This window comes from Dasypus novemcinctus, chromosome 31, assembly GCF_030445035.2.
Source record: "Dasypus novemcinctus isolate mDasNov1 chromosome 31, mDasNov1.1.hap2, whole genome shotgun sequence".
Lineage (NCBI taxonomy): Eukaryota > Metazoa > Chordata > Mammalia > Cingulata > Dasypodidae > Dasypus > Dasypus novemcinctus.
Window position 1 is genome coordinate 18650421 of NC_080703.1, and position 18000 is coordinate 18668420.

The 18000-nt window shown below is 46.3% G+C and overlaps 1 protein-coding gene across 1 annotated transcript in view; it reads right to left on the bottom strand.

The window, feature by feature from the left end:
• The window catches only part of SLC22A14 (solute carrier family 22 member 14), a 40073-nt gene that overhangs the window by 13259 nt on the left and 8814 nt on the right, over nucleotides 1-18000 (bottom strand). Inside the window, 6 exon segments of the mRNA XM_058290787.1 lie at nucleotides 401-569; nucleotides 2410-2551; nucleotides 2553-2565; nucleotides 2690-2793; nucleotides 3813-4307; nucleotides 6763-6891. Of these exon segments, the coding sequence (XP_058146770.1) occupies nucleotides 401-569; nucleotides 2410-2551; nucleotides 2553-2565; nucleotides 2690-2793; nucleotides 3813-4307; nucleotides 6763-6798 (959 nt within the window). The 5' untranslated portion in view covers nucleotides 6799-6891.

Below are 18000 nucleotides of genomic sequence, written 5' to 3' on the forward strand. Positions count from 1 at the left end.
TGACCACGTGCCACTCTCCCCTGCCCGCCCCTGCCCACCACAGCTCCTCCTCGCCCCTCCACCTCCTGCCACCCCACCAAAGCCATCTCAAGAGAGCAACCAGGGCCACAAGCCCTGCCCCAACCCCACCTTTCTCGCCTTCAGCCCTGACTGTCCCCTTCTCTCAAACCCTTGCCTTTTAACACTCCTCTTTCTGACTGCCCCTCTGACGTCAATCTGAGGGTCTCCTCCGAGGGACTCTGGAGCCAGGGACTCTGCCACTGGCTCCTTCTCATCTCATGCACACGCACTGTCTCCCAGGGAGACCCCCACCCGCTCCCACAGCTTCTAGGGCCCTCCGTGCCCCCACATGCGCCCCATCAGACCCGCCCCTGTGCGCGCACTGCGCTCCCCGGCTCACCAGATGTAGGAGATGAGGGGGAACATGGGGGCGCCGCCCACCAGCAGCAGCAGGCGCCAGTGGGGCAGGCTGTAGGCGAGCCCCATCAGGAACAGGAGCCCCACGGCGAAGAAGCAGTGCGCCAGGACGACGGCGTGGGCCCGGTACTCGACCGTCAGCCACTCGGTGGCTGCGCCCAGGCCGAGAGGACAAGAACCACGGTCAGCTGGAGGGCCGCAGGCTGCCCCTGCCTTCAGCCCCCGAGGTGGCCCCGTCCTCTCCGGACAGCGCAGGCTGGGCAACGCTGCTTCTGCCCTGGCTCCGGGGCCGGCACGCCGCGGGCCCCCCATCCCACCTCCAGCCCCACGGCCTCCAGGCCCCTCCTGCCCGACAGCTCCCTCCCAACACCTGCCAGTGCCCAGGCCCTGGGCTCACTGCTCCACCAGGGCCTGGCACGGCTGTGGCCTTGGCTACAGGGCAGTCGTGCTTGAGCCACCAAGGGCTTAGGCTCTCCGGGCTGGGCCCTGCAAGTGCTCCGTGAGGAAGGGGCTCCCGCCAGGGCCCTGAGCCCGCCGGGTGACTGCAGCCAGCAGGCCCGTGGGTGCCCTGGGAGCTCCGCCATCACCAGGCTTGCTCCTCCACCTGGGGACTGCCTGACCTTGAGCAGGTGGTTCACTTCTCTGAGGCTCAAGCTGCCCCCACAGTGCCCAGGACCATAAAGGGCTCAGCAGCCAAGCCCCCTCCCCGCCTGGTCCTTCCTAAGGGCTGAGTGTAAGCCGTGCCTGCATGGCGGGAAGGGGGGGCAGGGGATGGCACGGCTGGGGTGGGTGACAGGCCTGGGGGATGACAGGGCTGGGGTGGGTGACAGGCCTGGGGGTGACAGGGCTGGGGTGGGTGAGAGGGCTGGGAGGTGACAGGTCTGGGGGGTGACATGGCTGAGGGGATGACAGGGCTGGGAGGTGACCAGGGCTGAGGGGCTGACAGGCCTGGGGGGGTGACATGGCTGGGGTGGGTGACAGGGCTGGGGAGTGACAGGGCTGGGGGCATGACAGACCTGGGGGGATGACAGGGCTGGGGGCTCACAGGGCTGGGAGGTGACAGGGCTGGGGGTTACAGGGCTGGGAGGTGACAGGGCTGGGGGGGTGACAGGTCTGGGGGATGACAGGGCTGGGGGCTCACAGGGCTGGGAAGTGACAGGGCTGGGGGGGGTGACAGGCCTGGGGGGATGACAAGGCTGGGGGCTCACAGGGCTGGAGGTGACAGGGCTGGGGGGTGACAGGGCTGAGGGGGTGACAGGGCTGGGGGGATGGGTGTGACAAGGCTGGGGTGACAGGGCTGAGGGGGTGACAGGGCTGGGGGATGGGGGTGACAAGGCTGGGGGTGACAGGGCTGAGGGGGGTGACAGGGTTGAGGGGGTGACAGGGCTGGGGGGTGACAGGCTGGGGGTGACAGGGCTGGAGGATGGAGCGGTGACAGGGCCAGGGGTGACAGAATGGAGGGATGGGGTGGTGACAGGGCTGGGGGTGACGGGATGGGGGATGGGGCGGTGACTGGGCTAGGGGGGGTGACAGAGTTGAGGGGGGTGACAGGGCTGGGGGTGAGGGGATGGGGGGTAACAAGGCTGGGGGTGACAGGGCTGGGGATGACAGGGCTGGGGGGTGACGGGATGGGGGTGACTGGATGGGGGGTGACGGGATGGGGGTGACAGGGCTGGGGGGTGAGGGGATGGGGGGTGACAAGGCTGAGGGGGGTGACAGGGTTGTGGGGGTGACAGGGCTGGGGGGTGAGGGGATGGGGGGTGACAAGGCTGAGGGGGGTGACAGGGTTGTGGGGGTGACAGGGCTGGGGGGTGAGGGGATGGGGGTGACAAGGCTGGGGGGTGACGGGATGGGGGGTGACAGGGCTGGGGGGTGACGGGATGGGGGTGACGGGATGGGGTGAGGGGGCCCAGTGGGCCTGGCGCGCGCACGTCCCCCCCTCCCCCCGCGAGCTGGGTCCCCGGGCTGCGCGCGCCCCGCGCCCCGCCTCACCCAGGGCCACGCTGCTGATGGCGTAGCCCACCACGGCCTGCGAGACGCAGAAGCGGAAGAACAAATACAGCGGGAAGCTGCTCACGAAGGCCGTCCCGAAGCCGAAGACCAGCAGCCCCAGCAGCGACAGCAGGATGGCGGGGGTGGCGGCCCAGCCTGCGGGCGGAGGGAGGCTGCGCCTGGGCCTGCGCCCGCGCCCCGGGGCGCCCCGGCGCCTCCCCGAGCCCACGCTCCCGGCTCCCGAGGCCCGCCAGGGGTGCGGCGGCCCGGGGCGGCTCACTTGTCGCAGACGTGCCCGAAGACGATGGAGCCGACCAGCAGGCCCGCCGTCAACACCGTCTGCACCACCTCCATCCTGGGCTCCTGGCCGCACACCAGGTCGAACTGCGGGGGACACGGGGCTGGCCACGGCGCTCCGCCCAGAGCCTGCCGCCCGGGCGGGGCCTGTGCGCGCGCCTGCTTCTGCTCGTTGCGTCTGCATCCCATCCTGTACAGGCAGACCCCTTGGGGTGGGGCCTGAGGACAAGGACCAGAGGCGCGGGCTGAGATGGCCGATGGGATGGGCCAGTCACTGAGGAAAGGCAGGAATCGCCGGGAACCCGGGTCTCGAACGCAGATGCTGAGCCCGGCCTGGAGATTCAAACTGGGCGTGGAGGGCCCGGGTTCCAGCTCAAGGCAAGAAACCCTGGGAGTCCACGGGCTGGAGGACTGGAGTGTGGACTAGAGTGGACTTACTGGTATTCTACTCTGGAACTACTGTGACTAGTAATGGAAGAAATTGTAGCACTGATGGGACAGGGGCCACGGGAGCTGCTGAGGGTGGGAGTGGGAAGAAGAGATGTGATGTGGGGGCATTTTCAGGACTTGGAGTTCTCTCGGGTGGTACTGCAGGGACAGTCACCGGACAGTGTATGTCCTCCCGTGGCCCACTGGGTGGACCGGGGGAAGAGCGTAAACTGTAATGGGGACCATTGACCATGGGGCGCGGCAGCGCTCGCTCAGAGATGTATTCGCCGAGCGCGATGAAGGTCCCACCATGATGGAGGAGGTGGTTGTTATGGCAGCAGTAGGGTGAGGGGGGTGGGGGGAATATATGGGGACCTCTTAAATTTTTTTAATATAACATTTTTTAAAAATAGAGTAAATAAATAAATAAATAAAAGCCAAAAAAGAAACCCTGGGAGAGGTACCTGGTCAAAGCTGCTGCTTTCCCCCCTCCCTGTCTTCTGGGAGCTCAGAGGACGGAAGCGACAGCAAACACTGCTGCCCACCCCGCACCCAGGGCTCCTCCCGCTTCCCTGCTAAGTCGGGCAGGGCCAGGGCAGGGCCCTCTTTCTTCAGGATGACCTGGGGCCAAGGGCTTCCCTTCTCGGAGCCTCAGTTTCCCCAGCGGGCAGACACACCTCATTGATGAGCGATCTCCTCCGGGACTCAGGGTAGATCCACCCGCTCTGGCACAGCTGCGTGTGGTTGAGGCCGAACTGGCTGATGGAGTGCAGATCCCAGGACACGGGCGTGTACATGAGGCACGGCAGGTAGCTGCCGTCGGCCTCGCGGGGCAGGGTCAGGTTCAGCTGCTCCGCTTCCGACAGGTGGGGGCCGACCGCCAGGATCCAGCTGGTGTTGCAGTAGGGTTTCTGGGCGGCGAGCGTGAACGGGTCGGCAAACATGAAGAAGGCCGACAGCATGTTGGGGACGAAGGCGAGGGCCACCAGCCTCCGCTGGAACGGGCCAAACTTCCCCAGGGCCTCGAGGACGCTGGCGAACTTGTCCTCCTGCTGGCTTTTCACGGAGTTCCACCTGTTCAACAGGATCTCCAGGGGCCAGGAACTGGGGTCTGCCGGGACCTCATCAGTGCACAGGCTCCTGAAAGGATGCTGGGTGTTCCTCGACGCCATCTGTTCAAAGGAGGGCTGCAGCTTAGCCTCTGCTGACGGCGCTTCCCAGATACCAGATGCTGGCGGCAGAGCCCCTGGCCAGCTCCGACCCCTCAACCTTGGAACAGTTAGATTCCAACCCTGACACTCTCTGTGGTTCCTGCCCACAGGAACTGCCTTCTTATGTGTCCTGATTAGCATAATTTGTTCCCCAGTGACCCACAGTCTCCTTTTCTTTAGTGCCTTTAAGATTTTTTAATGTTTTAGAAACTTCCGCTTCTGTTGCTACGAGTGATTTAGCTCTGAGGGATTCTCCTGCAACTCTCCCAGATGGAGACCTTGTTTAACATGTGCTGAGGTGTCACTGGTCTCGCAAAAGACGGGAGAGGTCGCCAGGGACCCTTCCTTTAAAAGCAAAAAGCTCTTGATCAAGAATGGCCAAGAGCTGGGGCCAAAGTGGGATGACTGGAAGCCTTGACCACAGAAGTGGGCAGCCAGGCTGGCGCAGTGGGGTACCAGAATGGTAGCATGACCTGTAGAGCACAGAGCCAAACTGAAAAGGCAGGTGAGGAGGAGAAAGAGAGCGAGAGTAATGGTAAGACGTTACCTTGGAACCACAACAAGGTGGGGAAACTAAGGCGAGAGCCAGAGGTCCAGAGAGGGTCTAGAACAGGGCACCTGCAGACTACCAGCCAAAGCAGAAGCACACCTTCTCAGAAAGAAAATTCCTCCAAGTTAACTCTGCAGGACTCTCACAGAGTAAGATCAAGCAAAGCGTGCAAAACAGAGATTTTCAAACCCATGAGAAGGCAAGCCATTCTGAGAGTCAACAGACACAACAAACAGTAGAATTAGGCTACAGGTATTGGAACTGTCAGCGGCAGAATATAGAATAGCTAATGTATGAACTGGTTTGAGAAATCAAAAACATAATTACAAAGATGAGCTTACAACAAGAAACTAACAGGAGAAAACAGACACCTTTGGAGAGGAGATCCTGAACTTCTAAAAATGAAAACTGTAATTGTTACAATAAAAACATTTAAAGAGAGATTAAACAGACTAAAGACAAAGAATCAACAAAGTGGAATACAGAGCTGACATGTGAAAGAGACAAAGAAGGTAGAATCAGAAGATTTAGCATACCTCTAATTGGAGGCCCAGAAGGAAAAATGAGATAACAGCAAAAATTTCTCCAAAACTTGAAAAATATTATTCCTTAGATTCAGGAAACACATATCCCAAGCAGGATAAATAAAAAGGAAATCCCAGAAAGTGGGTGTGTCTCAAGCAATTCAGCTCCCACCTAACACGTGGGAGGTCCCTAGTTTGGGCCCCTGGTGCCTCCTAAAGAAGACAGCAAGCTGGCGTGACAGGCACATGCAGCGAGCTGATGCAACAAGAGACACAAAAAGAGAAAACATAATGAGAGGCACAACAAAGCAGGGGATGGAGGTGGCTCGAGCGATTAGGCACCTCCCTCCCACATCGGAGGTCCTGGGTTTAGTTCCCAGTGCCTCCTAATGAAACAAGGAAGATGAACAGACTCAGCAAGTGAAAAACAAGGGTTTTGTTGTTGTTGTTGTTGTTTTAAAGAAACCCATGGCAAGACACAAAGTAATGAAGTTGCAGAACACGAGTTGCAGAAAAGATCTTGAAAGACAACTAGAGAGAAGACAGATCACTGACAGATCATGTGTCAGCAAGTCCTCTTGGCAACCCACAGAAAACCAGAAGGAAGTGCAGTCATCTTCAAAATGTTGACAGAAAAGGACAGCCAGCCTACAATTGTTTACATACCCTAAGTATCTGTCAAGAACTAGGGCAAAATAAAGATAGTTACAGATCATCAAAACTTGAGGCAGCATCCAAACAAGAGACCTACATTTTTTCAAGCCTATTTGGAGCAAGCCAGAGACTGGAACTTCTAAAGGGTAAGAAGGGTTCTGGGGGAAGTATCTCAGAAGACAGCCTAAAACATAAGGAGAAATAGAAACAGCAGACATGTAAGCAAATCCCAACATTGATTGTATTACATAATAAAAATACCACATCATTTACAGAGTCAAAAACGATGAAATGATAGACAACAATAAAATTTGTCAGGAGAGTAATGATTGAAGCCAAAGTATTCTCAGGTCTTTCTGTTGTTCGGAATGTGGGAGGAGTTCCAAGACTTCTAAGTTACATTTGCATGATAAAATTTTCAAGGATAACCACCACAATAATATAAAAGGGAAACAGTAGTAGAGAAAATAGTCTAGAGTGAAAAACAAAAATCCTCAATCCAAAGTCAAGGAAGAAGAAGAAAAATAAAGAAAAAAGGGGGATTTTGATAATTATGATGGGAGAAATGAGTCAAACATATTGATAATCACTAGTTAAATGTCAGTTAGATTGAAATTTTTAAAAAAGCAAATTAATATGCTCTTTTTAAATAGGGTGGTCAATGTTTCCCACTGTGCCCACAACATACCTGATTTAGGCCTTCTGTGCTGCTGAAATTATTCATGGTGTCCCCGTCCCTCTCAAAAGTCTCTTGATTTGGATAAGAATTTGGTCACCCTATAAGAAGGCACACTTGAGGCATAAAGACATGAAAAAGCTGAGAGAAAAGAATGGAAAAGTTATATTAGGCAAACAAAAGAAAGCTCATGTAGCTACATAATTATCAAGCAAAACAGGCATCATTTAACAGTAAGGCAAATGTATAAAACTTAGTAGCAAAGATATAATTGGACTAACATGATTAACGAACTTTATGTAATGGCCATTTATAAAATTCTGCTTCTAACAATTAGAGAATACACATTTTTTTCAAGCCTACTTGGAGTATTTGAAAAACTTTATCATGTACGGGGCCATAAAGCAAGTCTCAAAAAATGTTTAAATAAGTAGGCATCACATAAACCTTGTCTTTTGACCACAACGCAATTAAATTTGAAGTCAATAACAAGCAGGATAAATCTTAAAAAAAAAAAAAGAACAAAGCTGCTATAAACATTTATGTACTTCTGTGAACATAAATTTTCAAACCAGCTGGGTAGATACCTGGGAACACAGGTGCTGGATCATATGGTAAGCCCACGTTTAACTTTGTAGGAAACTGCCAACTTGTATTCCAAAGTGGCTATACCATTTTGCTTTCCCACCAGCAGTTCCAATGGGTTAGGGGTATCATTAGCTGCATTCCTGTCAGTAATTGAATTTTATTGGATTTTAATCATTCTAATAGATGTATAGTGGTAGCTCCATGTTTTAATTTGCAATTCTCTAATGACAGATAATTTTGAGCATCTTTTCTATGCTTATTTGCCATATGTATATCTTAGGTGAAGTAACCATTCAGATCTTTTGGGTTGCGTGTTTTTTATTGTAGAATTTTTAAAAATCTTTGTATATCTTGGGTACGAGATATACAAGATGTGTGTTTTGAAAATATTTTCTTCCAGTCTGTGGCTTCTCTTTTCATTCTCTGAATCGTCTCTCACATGGCCCATGTTTTTACATTTGATAAAGTCCAATGGATCAAGATTTTTTCTTTCATGGATTCTGATTTTGGCATTGTATATAAAAATTTATGGCCAAACTCAAAGTCACCTAGATTTTATCTTATGTTTTCTTCTAGAAGTTTTAAAATGTTGCATTTTACATTTAAGTCTATGATCCATTTTGAGTTAATTTTCTATGAAAGTTATAAGGTCTGTGTATAGATTAATATTTCTGCATTTAGGCATCCACTTGCTCCAGTACCATTTGTTGAAAAGTTGATCCTTTCTCAATTAAATTATCTTTGTTCGTTTCCAAAGATCAGTTGCCTATACTTGTGTGGGTCTTTTTCTGGGTTTTCTATTCTGTTCCATGGATCTATACATCCATTCTTTGACCAATACCACAGTCTTGATTACTGTAGCTTTATATTGTCTTAAAATTGGGTAGTGTGAGTCCTCCAACTTTTTTGTTCTTCACTATTGTGTTAGTTATTCTAAGTCTTATCTCTATCCATATAAACCTTAACATCAATTTGTCAATATATACAAAATAGCTTGCTATGCTTCTGATTGAGATTGTCTTGAATATGCAGGTCAAATTGGGAAGAAATGACATAAAATAATGTTGAGTATTCCAACCCATGAACATGGCCCATGTATTTTTAAGTTAAAAACAAACAAACAAAAAATAAACTTGTAAACATCTCAAAGGTCAAAGAAGAAAAATTATACTGGAAAATAAAAAATATGTATACCTGAGGGATAATGAAAACTATTACATAAAAATGTGTGTGGTATAAAAAGGAATACTTCGCAGAAAATTTAGAGCTTTAACTGCTATAAATAGAAAATCAGAGACAAACTTCATCAACTAAATGTCCCACTCTAAGAAGTAAAAAAAAAAAAAAGAATAGAATAAATCCAGAGATAGTAAAAGAAGGAGATAAAATTAAGACAGAAATAAGGGAAATAAAACAAACACATGATGAGAATCAACAAAGCCCAAAATTGTTCTTTGAAAGGACTAATAAGATAGGCAAACCTCTGGTGAAAATAAGTAAAAAATGAAGAAGACAGAAGGCATAAAGAAATATTTATATATGAAAAAGAAAATATACAGGTATGAGATAAAAAATACTATCATCAACTTCATACCAATGAATTTGGAAACTTTGATGAATTAAATTCCTAAAATTAAGTTAAAACAGATTCAGGAAGATGGAGAAAGTCTTAAAAGTCCTATAATGAGGGAAGCAGATATGGCTCAACAGATAGAGCATCCGCCTACCATATAGGAGGTCCAAGGTTTGATACCCAGGGCCTCCTGGCCCATGTGGCGAGCTGGCCCAGATGGAGGGCTGCCATGCACAAGGAGTGCTGCCCTGCACAGGGGTGCCCCCGCACAAGGAGTGGCCCCCACACAATGGAGTGCAGCCCTGCGCAGGAAAAATGCAGCCCACCCAGGAGTGGTGCTGCCCACACAGAGAGCTGACGCAGCAGGATGACGCAACAAAAAAGAGACACAGAGAAGAGACAATATGAGACCCAGTGAACTAGGGAGCTGAGGTGGAGCAAGACAATGATCACGTCTCTCCCCCTATGGAAGGATCAGTTCCTGGAGCCACCTAATGAGACTGTAACAGACACAGATGAACACACAGTGAATGGACACAGCAGAAAATTGTGTGTTTAAGACATTTGCCATCATTTATACAACTGTGTTAAAATCTCACTGAGGGGTCAGGAAAGGAGGCTTATGAGACTTCTGTTCAGTGGGCTATTGGCAATCTTGAAAATCTGGCAAACGGTCTTCTAGAAGCTTCTATACCCCAGTGGTGACTCTTGGCCCAGGCAGTCTAGGAGACACATGGCTGACTGCAGCTTATCAGCTCAGGGGCCCAGCTTGCTGCCCTGTAGGTGCTGGGAAGTCACACAGTGGGACTCTCTGCTCTAGCCCGACAGTCTTATCAAAGAGAAATTACCTTAAAATGAGGCAAGAACAGTTGTAACAGGCAAAGCAAGCTCTCTTTGTGGAAGTGGAGACCAAAGCCTGGTTGTCTTAGAACAAGCCAAATTGTGGTAATTTGGGGGGATGATATGGGCACATGTTCTTCTCTCCAGCAGTCACTGCAGCATGTGGGGTGTAGGAAACCAGCATGTGCTGTTAGCCACCACTTATGTCCCTTAGATTCATGGGTGTTTATGGATAAGTCTGCACCTCTTTTTCATGACCTTCAGAGTAGCCCATAAGAATAAGTGAGTCTCCCAAAACAAAAACAAAACAAAAAAAGAATAAGTGATTCTTCAGCAAAGATGGTTTTACTATTAGGATATATATAAACATCATTTACTATATTTACTAGATTATAGGAGAAAAACCAAATGATCATGTTAATAGAACCAGAAAGTTTACTTGATAAAACTTAAGCCAAATTCATATTTGCTTGTTTATTTAAATTCTAGGAAAACTTGGAACTTCCTAGATCTAAAAAGAGAACCTGCACACCCCCCAAAAAAGGTCCTAAAGGAGATACATTGCAATTAGAATTGTGACAGTGCAGTGAGAAAAGAAAAATAAATTAAAATCATAAAGATTGGAAGGCAGAAAAGAAAATCCAAAACAATCTGCAGCTAATTAGCAACAATAGAAGAGTTTAGTAAGGTCGCTGGGTCTAATGTGAACACACAAGTCAATTGCATTTCTGTAAGCCAAAACAATTAGATAGTGTAATTTGTAACATACCATTCAATGAAGAAATGTTCAAACTCATTCAAAATTAGAAAAATGAAAGTTATAATGACACTGAGATATTTCAGTGAGATCGTTGGTGAGACAGTATTCCTCCCCAGATTGGCAAAACTTAAAAAGTATGACAACACATTCTGCCGGCCGGACTGACAAGAACAGGCATTTCCATACATTGCTGGTGAGAATGCAAACGGGTACAACCCTTCTGGAGGGCAACTTGGCAATACCTAACATGCAAAAGTTAATCCAGCCAATCTGAATTGCTCGACTCTTGCACATTCTCAGAAGGACCTGTTGGCATGACTGGCCTTTGCCTGGCTTCTGGGAACTGAGCTTTTGGAGCATTGTCTGTGCTACAGATTGTTAAGTGCATTTTGCATGCTTGGAACCCTGAACCACTCTGTACTAGCCTGTCTAGGTAGTTTGTGCCTTATGGTGAACATCTGCTTTTCTTACTGAAGGTCTGAAATCGGTAAGTAAAGTTTTGGTGACTGCCATTAGTCATGAAGGTAGCTGTGTGACCAGCACCCTGAAAGAACCCTGGGCTCTCAGGCTCCCTGGCAGAATACTCTTCACATACACAGCTGCAGTTTGTGGCTGGGGATTAAGTGCTTCCTGTTCAACTCCATTGGGAGAGGACTCTTGGAAGCTTGTGTCTGGTCTTTTACAGAGTCTGTCCAGTGTGCCTTTTTTCTTTACTCATCTTGATCTGTATCCTTTTGTTGTGCCTGTAGCTGTAAGTCTAATGACTTCTGAGTACTGTGAGTCCTTTTAGTGAACCCTTGAACCTAGGATGGTCTTGGAGACCACCAACACAATAAAACTCTATATGTGTTCTGGGAAGATGGCATTGGAGCAGGCGGGCAGGGCTCAGCTCTCTCACCAAAACAATGGAGAAAGGGCCGAAAGCTGTCCAAGGGCGCTGTGTTGGGGTTCAGGAGACCAGGACAGTGCTGCGCAGCCCCCAGTAGGGCAAGGCACAAAGAGACGAAGAACCCAAAACAACTAACATGAGTGACTAAATTACCACAGCAGCCAGGAAGGAAACCCACCCCCCACCCTCAAGACATTAAGGCTGGATAAAACCCTTGGCTCACTGCACCTGACTGAGGCGGTAACTGATGTCTTCCTCCTTGTCAGCGGTTACGAGGGAGGGAGGGTGCATCAGAAGGCAGATTGTGGCTTCTATTCAGTGAATTCAGCAAGCAGAGCCTGTTTGAATCTCGGCTAGGTCAGACCAGAAACATGGGCAAGAGGAGATTGGAAGGAATACCTTGATGGAAATGATTGCTGGAAAGCGCCATCTGCTAGCTGGCCAGGAAATTGCAAGGAAAAAGAAACTGCTTTTTAGGTTTCTCTTTAGTCCCAACTCCTGGGAGAAAATCTGTGCCCTATTAGTGAGTCCTTGGCTGATTTTGATAACATAATCTGGGTAAATTTAAGATTCAGAATAAGTTGAACTGAAAATCAAAGAAGAGCTGTGGGAAAACAAACGGTAGGCAAGAGACAAATTGGCCATAAGAGTCAATTCACCAACATATTCAAGTGCCTAAACATCAACAAAAAATTACAAGCCATACTAGGAAACAGGAAGAGATGGCTGAGCCAAAGGAACAACCAAATATCTTGACAAGATACAGGATTTAAGACAATTAATCAATGAAAATCACACAGATCTCCTAAATCAATTCAAAGAATTGAAGGAAAATATTACAAGAGATAGGATATTAAGAAGACACAGGGGAAGTGGATTTGGCTCAACTGATAGAGCATCTGCCTACCACATGGGAGGTCCAGGGTTCAAACCCAGGGCCTCCTGGCCCATGTGGTGAGCTGGCCCACATGCAGTGCTGATGTGAGCAAAGGGTCCTGTGCCACTCAGGGGTGTCCCTGCATAGGGGAGCCCCATGCACAAGGAGAGCCACCTCATGCAAAAAAAGTGCAGCCTGCCCAGGAGTGGCACCACACACACAGAGAGCTGATGCAGCAAGATCACACAACAAAAAGAGACATAGATTCCTGGTGCTGCTGACAACAGTGCAGGCAGACACAGAAGAACACACAGGGAATGGACACAGAAAGCAGACAATGGGGGGGGGAGGGGGGGAAGGAGAGAGAAATAAATTAAAAATAAATAAGTGTATCTTTAAAAAAAAGAAGACACTGGGTGAGAGTCAGCCATGTAACCAGCTAGATCAGTGGTGGCAGCAGCAGTACAACTGGGGTACCAGGTGCAGCAGCCTAGAGGGCATGAGGTGTGGGGAGACTCTGGACCACCTACTCTCAAGGTCATTGGACTCACCCAGGACAACTAACAAGGAGATGATGATAGACAATGACCATCTTAAGGAACAGAAAGCTTCTGCAACTGCAAGCAAAATAGTTCCATCCATCTGCCCCATGGGATCTAAGTTTCCTCTCAACTGGAGATGGAGGGGGCATCACCACCCCAGAATCCTCAGAATTGGGGAATGAACTATTGGATAGAGTAGACTTACTGGTATTCTACTATAGACTTATTGTGATTCTAGCAACAGAAGAACTTTTTATCATTGGTGTGGAGGCAGTGACCACTGGAGGTTCTGAGGGGAGGAAGAGGAAAAACAGGTATAATCTCTGGGGACATTTTCAGAATTTGGGTATTGTCCTGAATGACATTGCAATGAGAGATAAAGGTCATTATGTATCTTACCATAACTTACAGAAATGTGTGGGGAAGAGTGAAAACTACAATGTAAACTCTAATCCATGCTTAGTGGCAATGTGCCAAACTGTGTTCATCAATTTTAAGAAATGAACCACACTAAGGAAAGATGTTAATGTGGGAAAGTATGGGAGGGGTTGGGAGTGGGGCATATGGGGATCCCCTATATTTTTTATGTATCTTTTATGTAATCTAAGTATAATATAAGTAACTTTCTTAAAAAGTAAAAAAGTGCACATGGTATTTTTAATTATTTTTTAAAAATGAGGGTGAGTATAAAGTCTTCACAGACAAACAAAAACTGATAGAATATGTTAACAAAAGGCCAGAAATACAAGAGATACTAAAGGGAGTGCTGCAGCCTGAAATGAAAAAAAAGGGGGGGGGGGCAAGACTTAGAGAAGAGTGTAGAAATGAAGATAATTACAAAGGGTAAATTAAAGGGCAAAAACATAGACAATGCCTGATATGACAACAGAAAGCCAAAGGATAAAATGGGCGAAGTAAATAATGCCTTTACAGTAATAATACTGAATGGTAATGGCTTGAACTCCCCAAACAAAAGACAAAGACTGATAGAATGGACTAAAAAAAAAATATGAGCCACCTATATGCTGTCTACAAGACTCACCTCAGACATAAGGACACATTCAGGTTGAAAATGAAAGGTTGCAAAAAGGTATTCCATACAAATAGTAACCAAAAATGAGTGGAGCAGCAATACTAACACTGGACAAAATAGACATAAAATGCAAAACTGTTATGAGGGATAAAGAATTATACAACAATAAAAGGGGCAATTCACCAAGAAGAAATAACTTTAAAAAATATTTATGCAACTGAACTGGGTGCCCCAAAATATGTGAGGCAAACACATTGGCAAACTAAAGGGAGAAATAGATGTCTATCCAATAATAGTTGGCAAATTCAATAGAACACTCTCAGTACTGGATTAAAAATCTGGATAGAAGATAAATAAAGAAACAGAGAGCTAGAATATGTGTTAAATTAAACCTAACAGGCATTTATAGAGCATTACACACCAAAATGGCAGGATATACTTTCTTTTCAAGCACTTGTAGATCCTTCTCCAAAATAGACCATATGTTGGGTCACAAACAGGTCTCAATAAATTTAAAAAGATTGAAATTATACAAAACACTTTGATCATAAAAAATGAGGCTGGAAAACAATAATGGATGAAAAATAGAATATTCATAAATATAAGGAGATTAAGTGACATACCTTAAATAATCAGTGGGTCAAAGAGAAATATAGTAAATATCTTGAGACAAATGAAGATGAGAACACCACATATCAAAATCTGTGAATACGAGAAAGCACCGCTGAGAGGGAAATTTATAGTCCTCAATGCTTACATTGAAAAAAAAGAAAGAGCTAACATTGAAGATCTAACTGCACACCTTGGGAAACTAGAAAAAGAACTGTAAACTCTTCCCAAACAAAGCTGAAGGAAAGTATACTAAAAATCAGAGCAGAAATAAATGAAACTGAGAACAGAACCAAACAAAACCAGTAAAGAGAATCAACAAAACCAAGGGTTGGTTCTTTGAGAAAATCAATAAAATTACAAACCCTTAACTAGACTAATGAAGAAAAAAAAAAGAGAGAAGATGCAAATAAGTAAAACCAGAAATGAGAGGGGACAAATTACCACTGACCCCACAGAAAGAAGAGACATCATAAAAGGATACTATGAACAACTATTTGCCAAAAACTGAGACAATGTATGTAAAATGGACAAATTCCTAGAAACACATGAAAAACCTACACTGACCCTAGAAAAAATAGAAGACCTCAACAAACCAATCACAAGTAAAGAGATTGAAACAGTCATCAAAAACCTCCCAAAGATGAAAAGCCCAGGACTAGATGGCTTCACAAGTCATTCAAAAATGAACTAATACTGATCTTCCTCAAGCTCTTCCAAAAAAAAAAGGAAAGAACACTACCAGACTCATTCTATGAAACCAGCATCACCCTAATGCCAAATAAAGATACGATGAAAAAAAAATTACAGACCAATATCTCTAATGAATATAGATGCAAAAATCCTCAACACGATACTTGCAAGCCAAATTCGGAAGTGGATTTGGCTCAACTGATAGAGCATCCGCCTACCACATGGGAGGTCCAGGGTTCAAACCCCGGGCCTCCTGACCCGTGTGATGAACTGGCCCATGCGCAGTGCTGACGTGCACAAGGAGTACCGTGACACACAGGGGTGTTCCCCGTGTAGGGGAGCCACATGCACAAGGAGTGCACCCTGTAAGGAGAGCCGCCCAATGCAAAAAAAGTGCAGCCTGCCCAGGAGTGGTGCCGTGCACACATGGAGAGCTGATGCAGCAAGATGACGCAACAAAAAGAGACAAAGATTCCCGTTGCTCCTGACAATACAAGTAGACATAGAAGAACACTCAGCAAATGGACACAGAGAGCAGACAACTGGTGAAGGGGGGGAGGGAAGGGGAGAGAAATAAATAATAAATCTTTTTAAAAAGTGTATTAAAAGAATTATACACAATCAGGTATATAAGGGTGGTTCAACACAAGAAAATCAATTAGAATAATAAACCGCATTAATAAATTGAAGAAGAAAAATCACATGATCCTCTCAATTGATGCAGAAAATGCATTTGACAAAATACAACATCCTTTTTTTTTAAGATTTATTTATTTCTCTCCCCTTCCCCTCCCCCCCACCCACCCGGCCCCAGTTGTCTGTTCCCTGTGTCCATTTGCTGCGTGTTCTTCTTTTTGTCCACTTCTTTTGTTGTCAGCGGCACGGGAATCTGTGTTTCTTTTTTTTGTTGCGTCATCTTGCTGCGTCAGCTCTCCGTGTGTGTGGCACCATTCCTGGGCAGGCTGCACTTTCTTTCGTGCTGGGCAGCTCTCCTTACAGGGCACACTCCTTGCACATGGGGCTCCCCTACATGGGGGGCACCGCTGCATGGCACGGCACTCCTTGCACGCATCAGCACTGCGCGTGGGCCAGCTCCACATGGGTCAGGGAGGCCCGGGGTTTGAACTGCAGACCTCCCATGTTGTAGACGGATGCCCTGTCCACTGGGCCAAGTCTGCTTCCCTGGCATCCTTTCTTGATCAAAACATTCCAAAAGACAGGAATAGAAGGACGCTCTCTCAATATGGTAAGGTGCATATATGAAAAACCTACAGCTAGCATTGTACTCAAGACTCTCAAGACTGAAAGTTTTCCTGCTGAAATTAGGAACAAGGCAAGGATGCCCATTTTTACCTCTGTTATTCAATATCATACTAGAAGTTCTAGCCAGAGCAATTAGGCTAGAAAGGAAATATAAGACACCCAAATTGGAAAGGAAGAAGTAAAACTTGCACTATTCTCTGATATGATCCTATATCTAAACAATCCTGAAAAATCCACAACAAAGCTAAGAGAACTAATAGACGAGTTCGGCAAAGTGGCAGGATATAAGATTAATATGTACTGGATGGAACGTGAGAGAGTCTGGGCTATGATGTGGACCATTGACTATGGGGTGCAGTGATGCTCAGAGATGAACTTACCAGGTGCAATGGATGTATCATGATGATGGGAGAGAGTGTTGCTGTGGGGGGAGTGGGGGGCGGGGGCGGTGGGGTTGAATGGGACCTCATATATATTTTTTTAATGTAATTAAAAAATAATAATTAAAAAAAAATTAATATGTAAAAATCAGTAGCGTTTCTATAAACTCCTGTTGAGCAATCTGAGGAGAAAATCGGGGAAAAAAATTTCCATTTATAACAGCAATTAAAAGAATCAAATATTTAAGAACAAACATGCAGGACATAAAGGACTTGTATGCAGAAAACTACAAAACATGGCTAAAAGAAACTGAAGGAGAGAAAGAAATGGAAGGACATTCCATGTTCATGGCCTGGAAAACTATCATTAATATGTCAATTCTACCCCAAATGACTTACAGATTCAATGAAATCCCAATAAAAATCCCAACAGCCTTTTTTCATAAATGGAAAAGTCAATTACCAAATTTATTTGGAAGGATAAGGGGTCCTGAACACCCAAAATATCTTTAAAAAGAATAACTAAGTTTGAAGTGCTCTCTTACTGACTTTAAACCGTATTCCTTATCTACAGTGGTGAAAACAGCATATACTGGCATAAAGAAAGACAGACTGACCAGTGGAACCAAATTGAGAACACAGAAATACACCCTCACTCTGTGATCAACCAATTTTTGACAAGACTATCAAGCTCTCCCAGCTGGGCCAGAACAATCTATTCAATAAATGGTGCTGGGAGAACTGGATATCCATATCCAAAAGAAAGAAAGAAGACCCTTATCTCATACCTTATACAAAAATGAACTTAAAATGGATCAAGGACCTAAATATGAAAGCGACAACCATAAAATTCCTAAAAGAAAATGTAAGGTAACATCTCTAAGATCTTCTTGTAGGTGGTAGTTTCTTAAGCCTTACACCCAAAGCTCAAGAAAAGAATAGATAAATGGGATCTCCTCAAAATTAAACACTTTAGTACCTCAAAGGTTTTGCCAAAAGGGTGAAAAGCAGCTGACTCAATCCAATAAGGGTTTAATAGCCATGATATATATAAAGAGAGACAACTCAACAATAAAAAGATAAATGACTCAATTTAAAAATGGGCAAGAGACTTGAACAGACATTTGTCCAAAGAAGAAATACAAATGGCAAAAAAAAAACCATGAAAAATCTTCAACATCACTAGCAATTAGGGAAATGCAA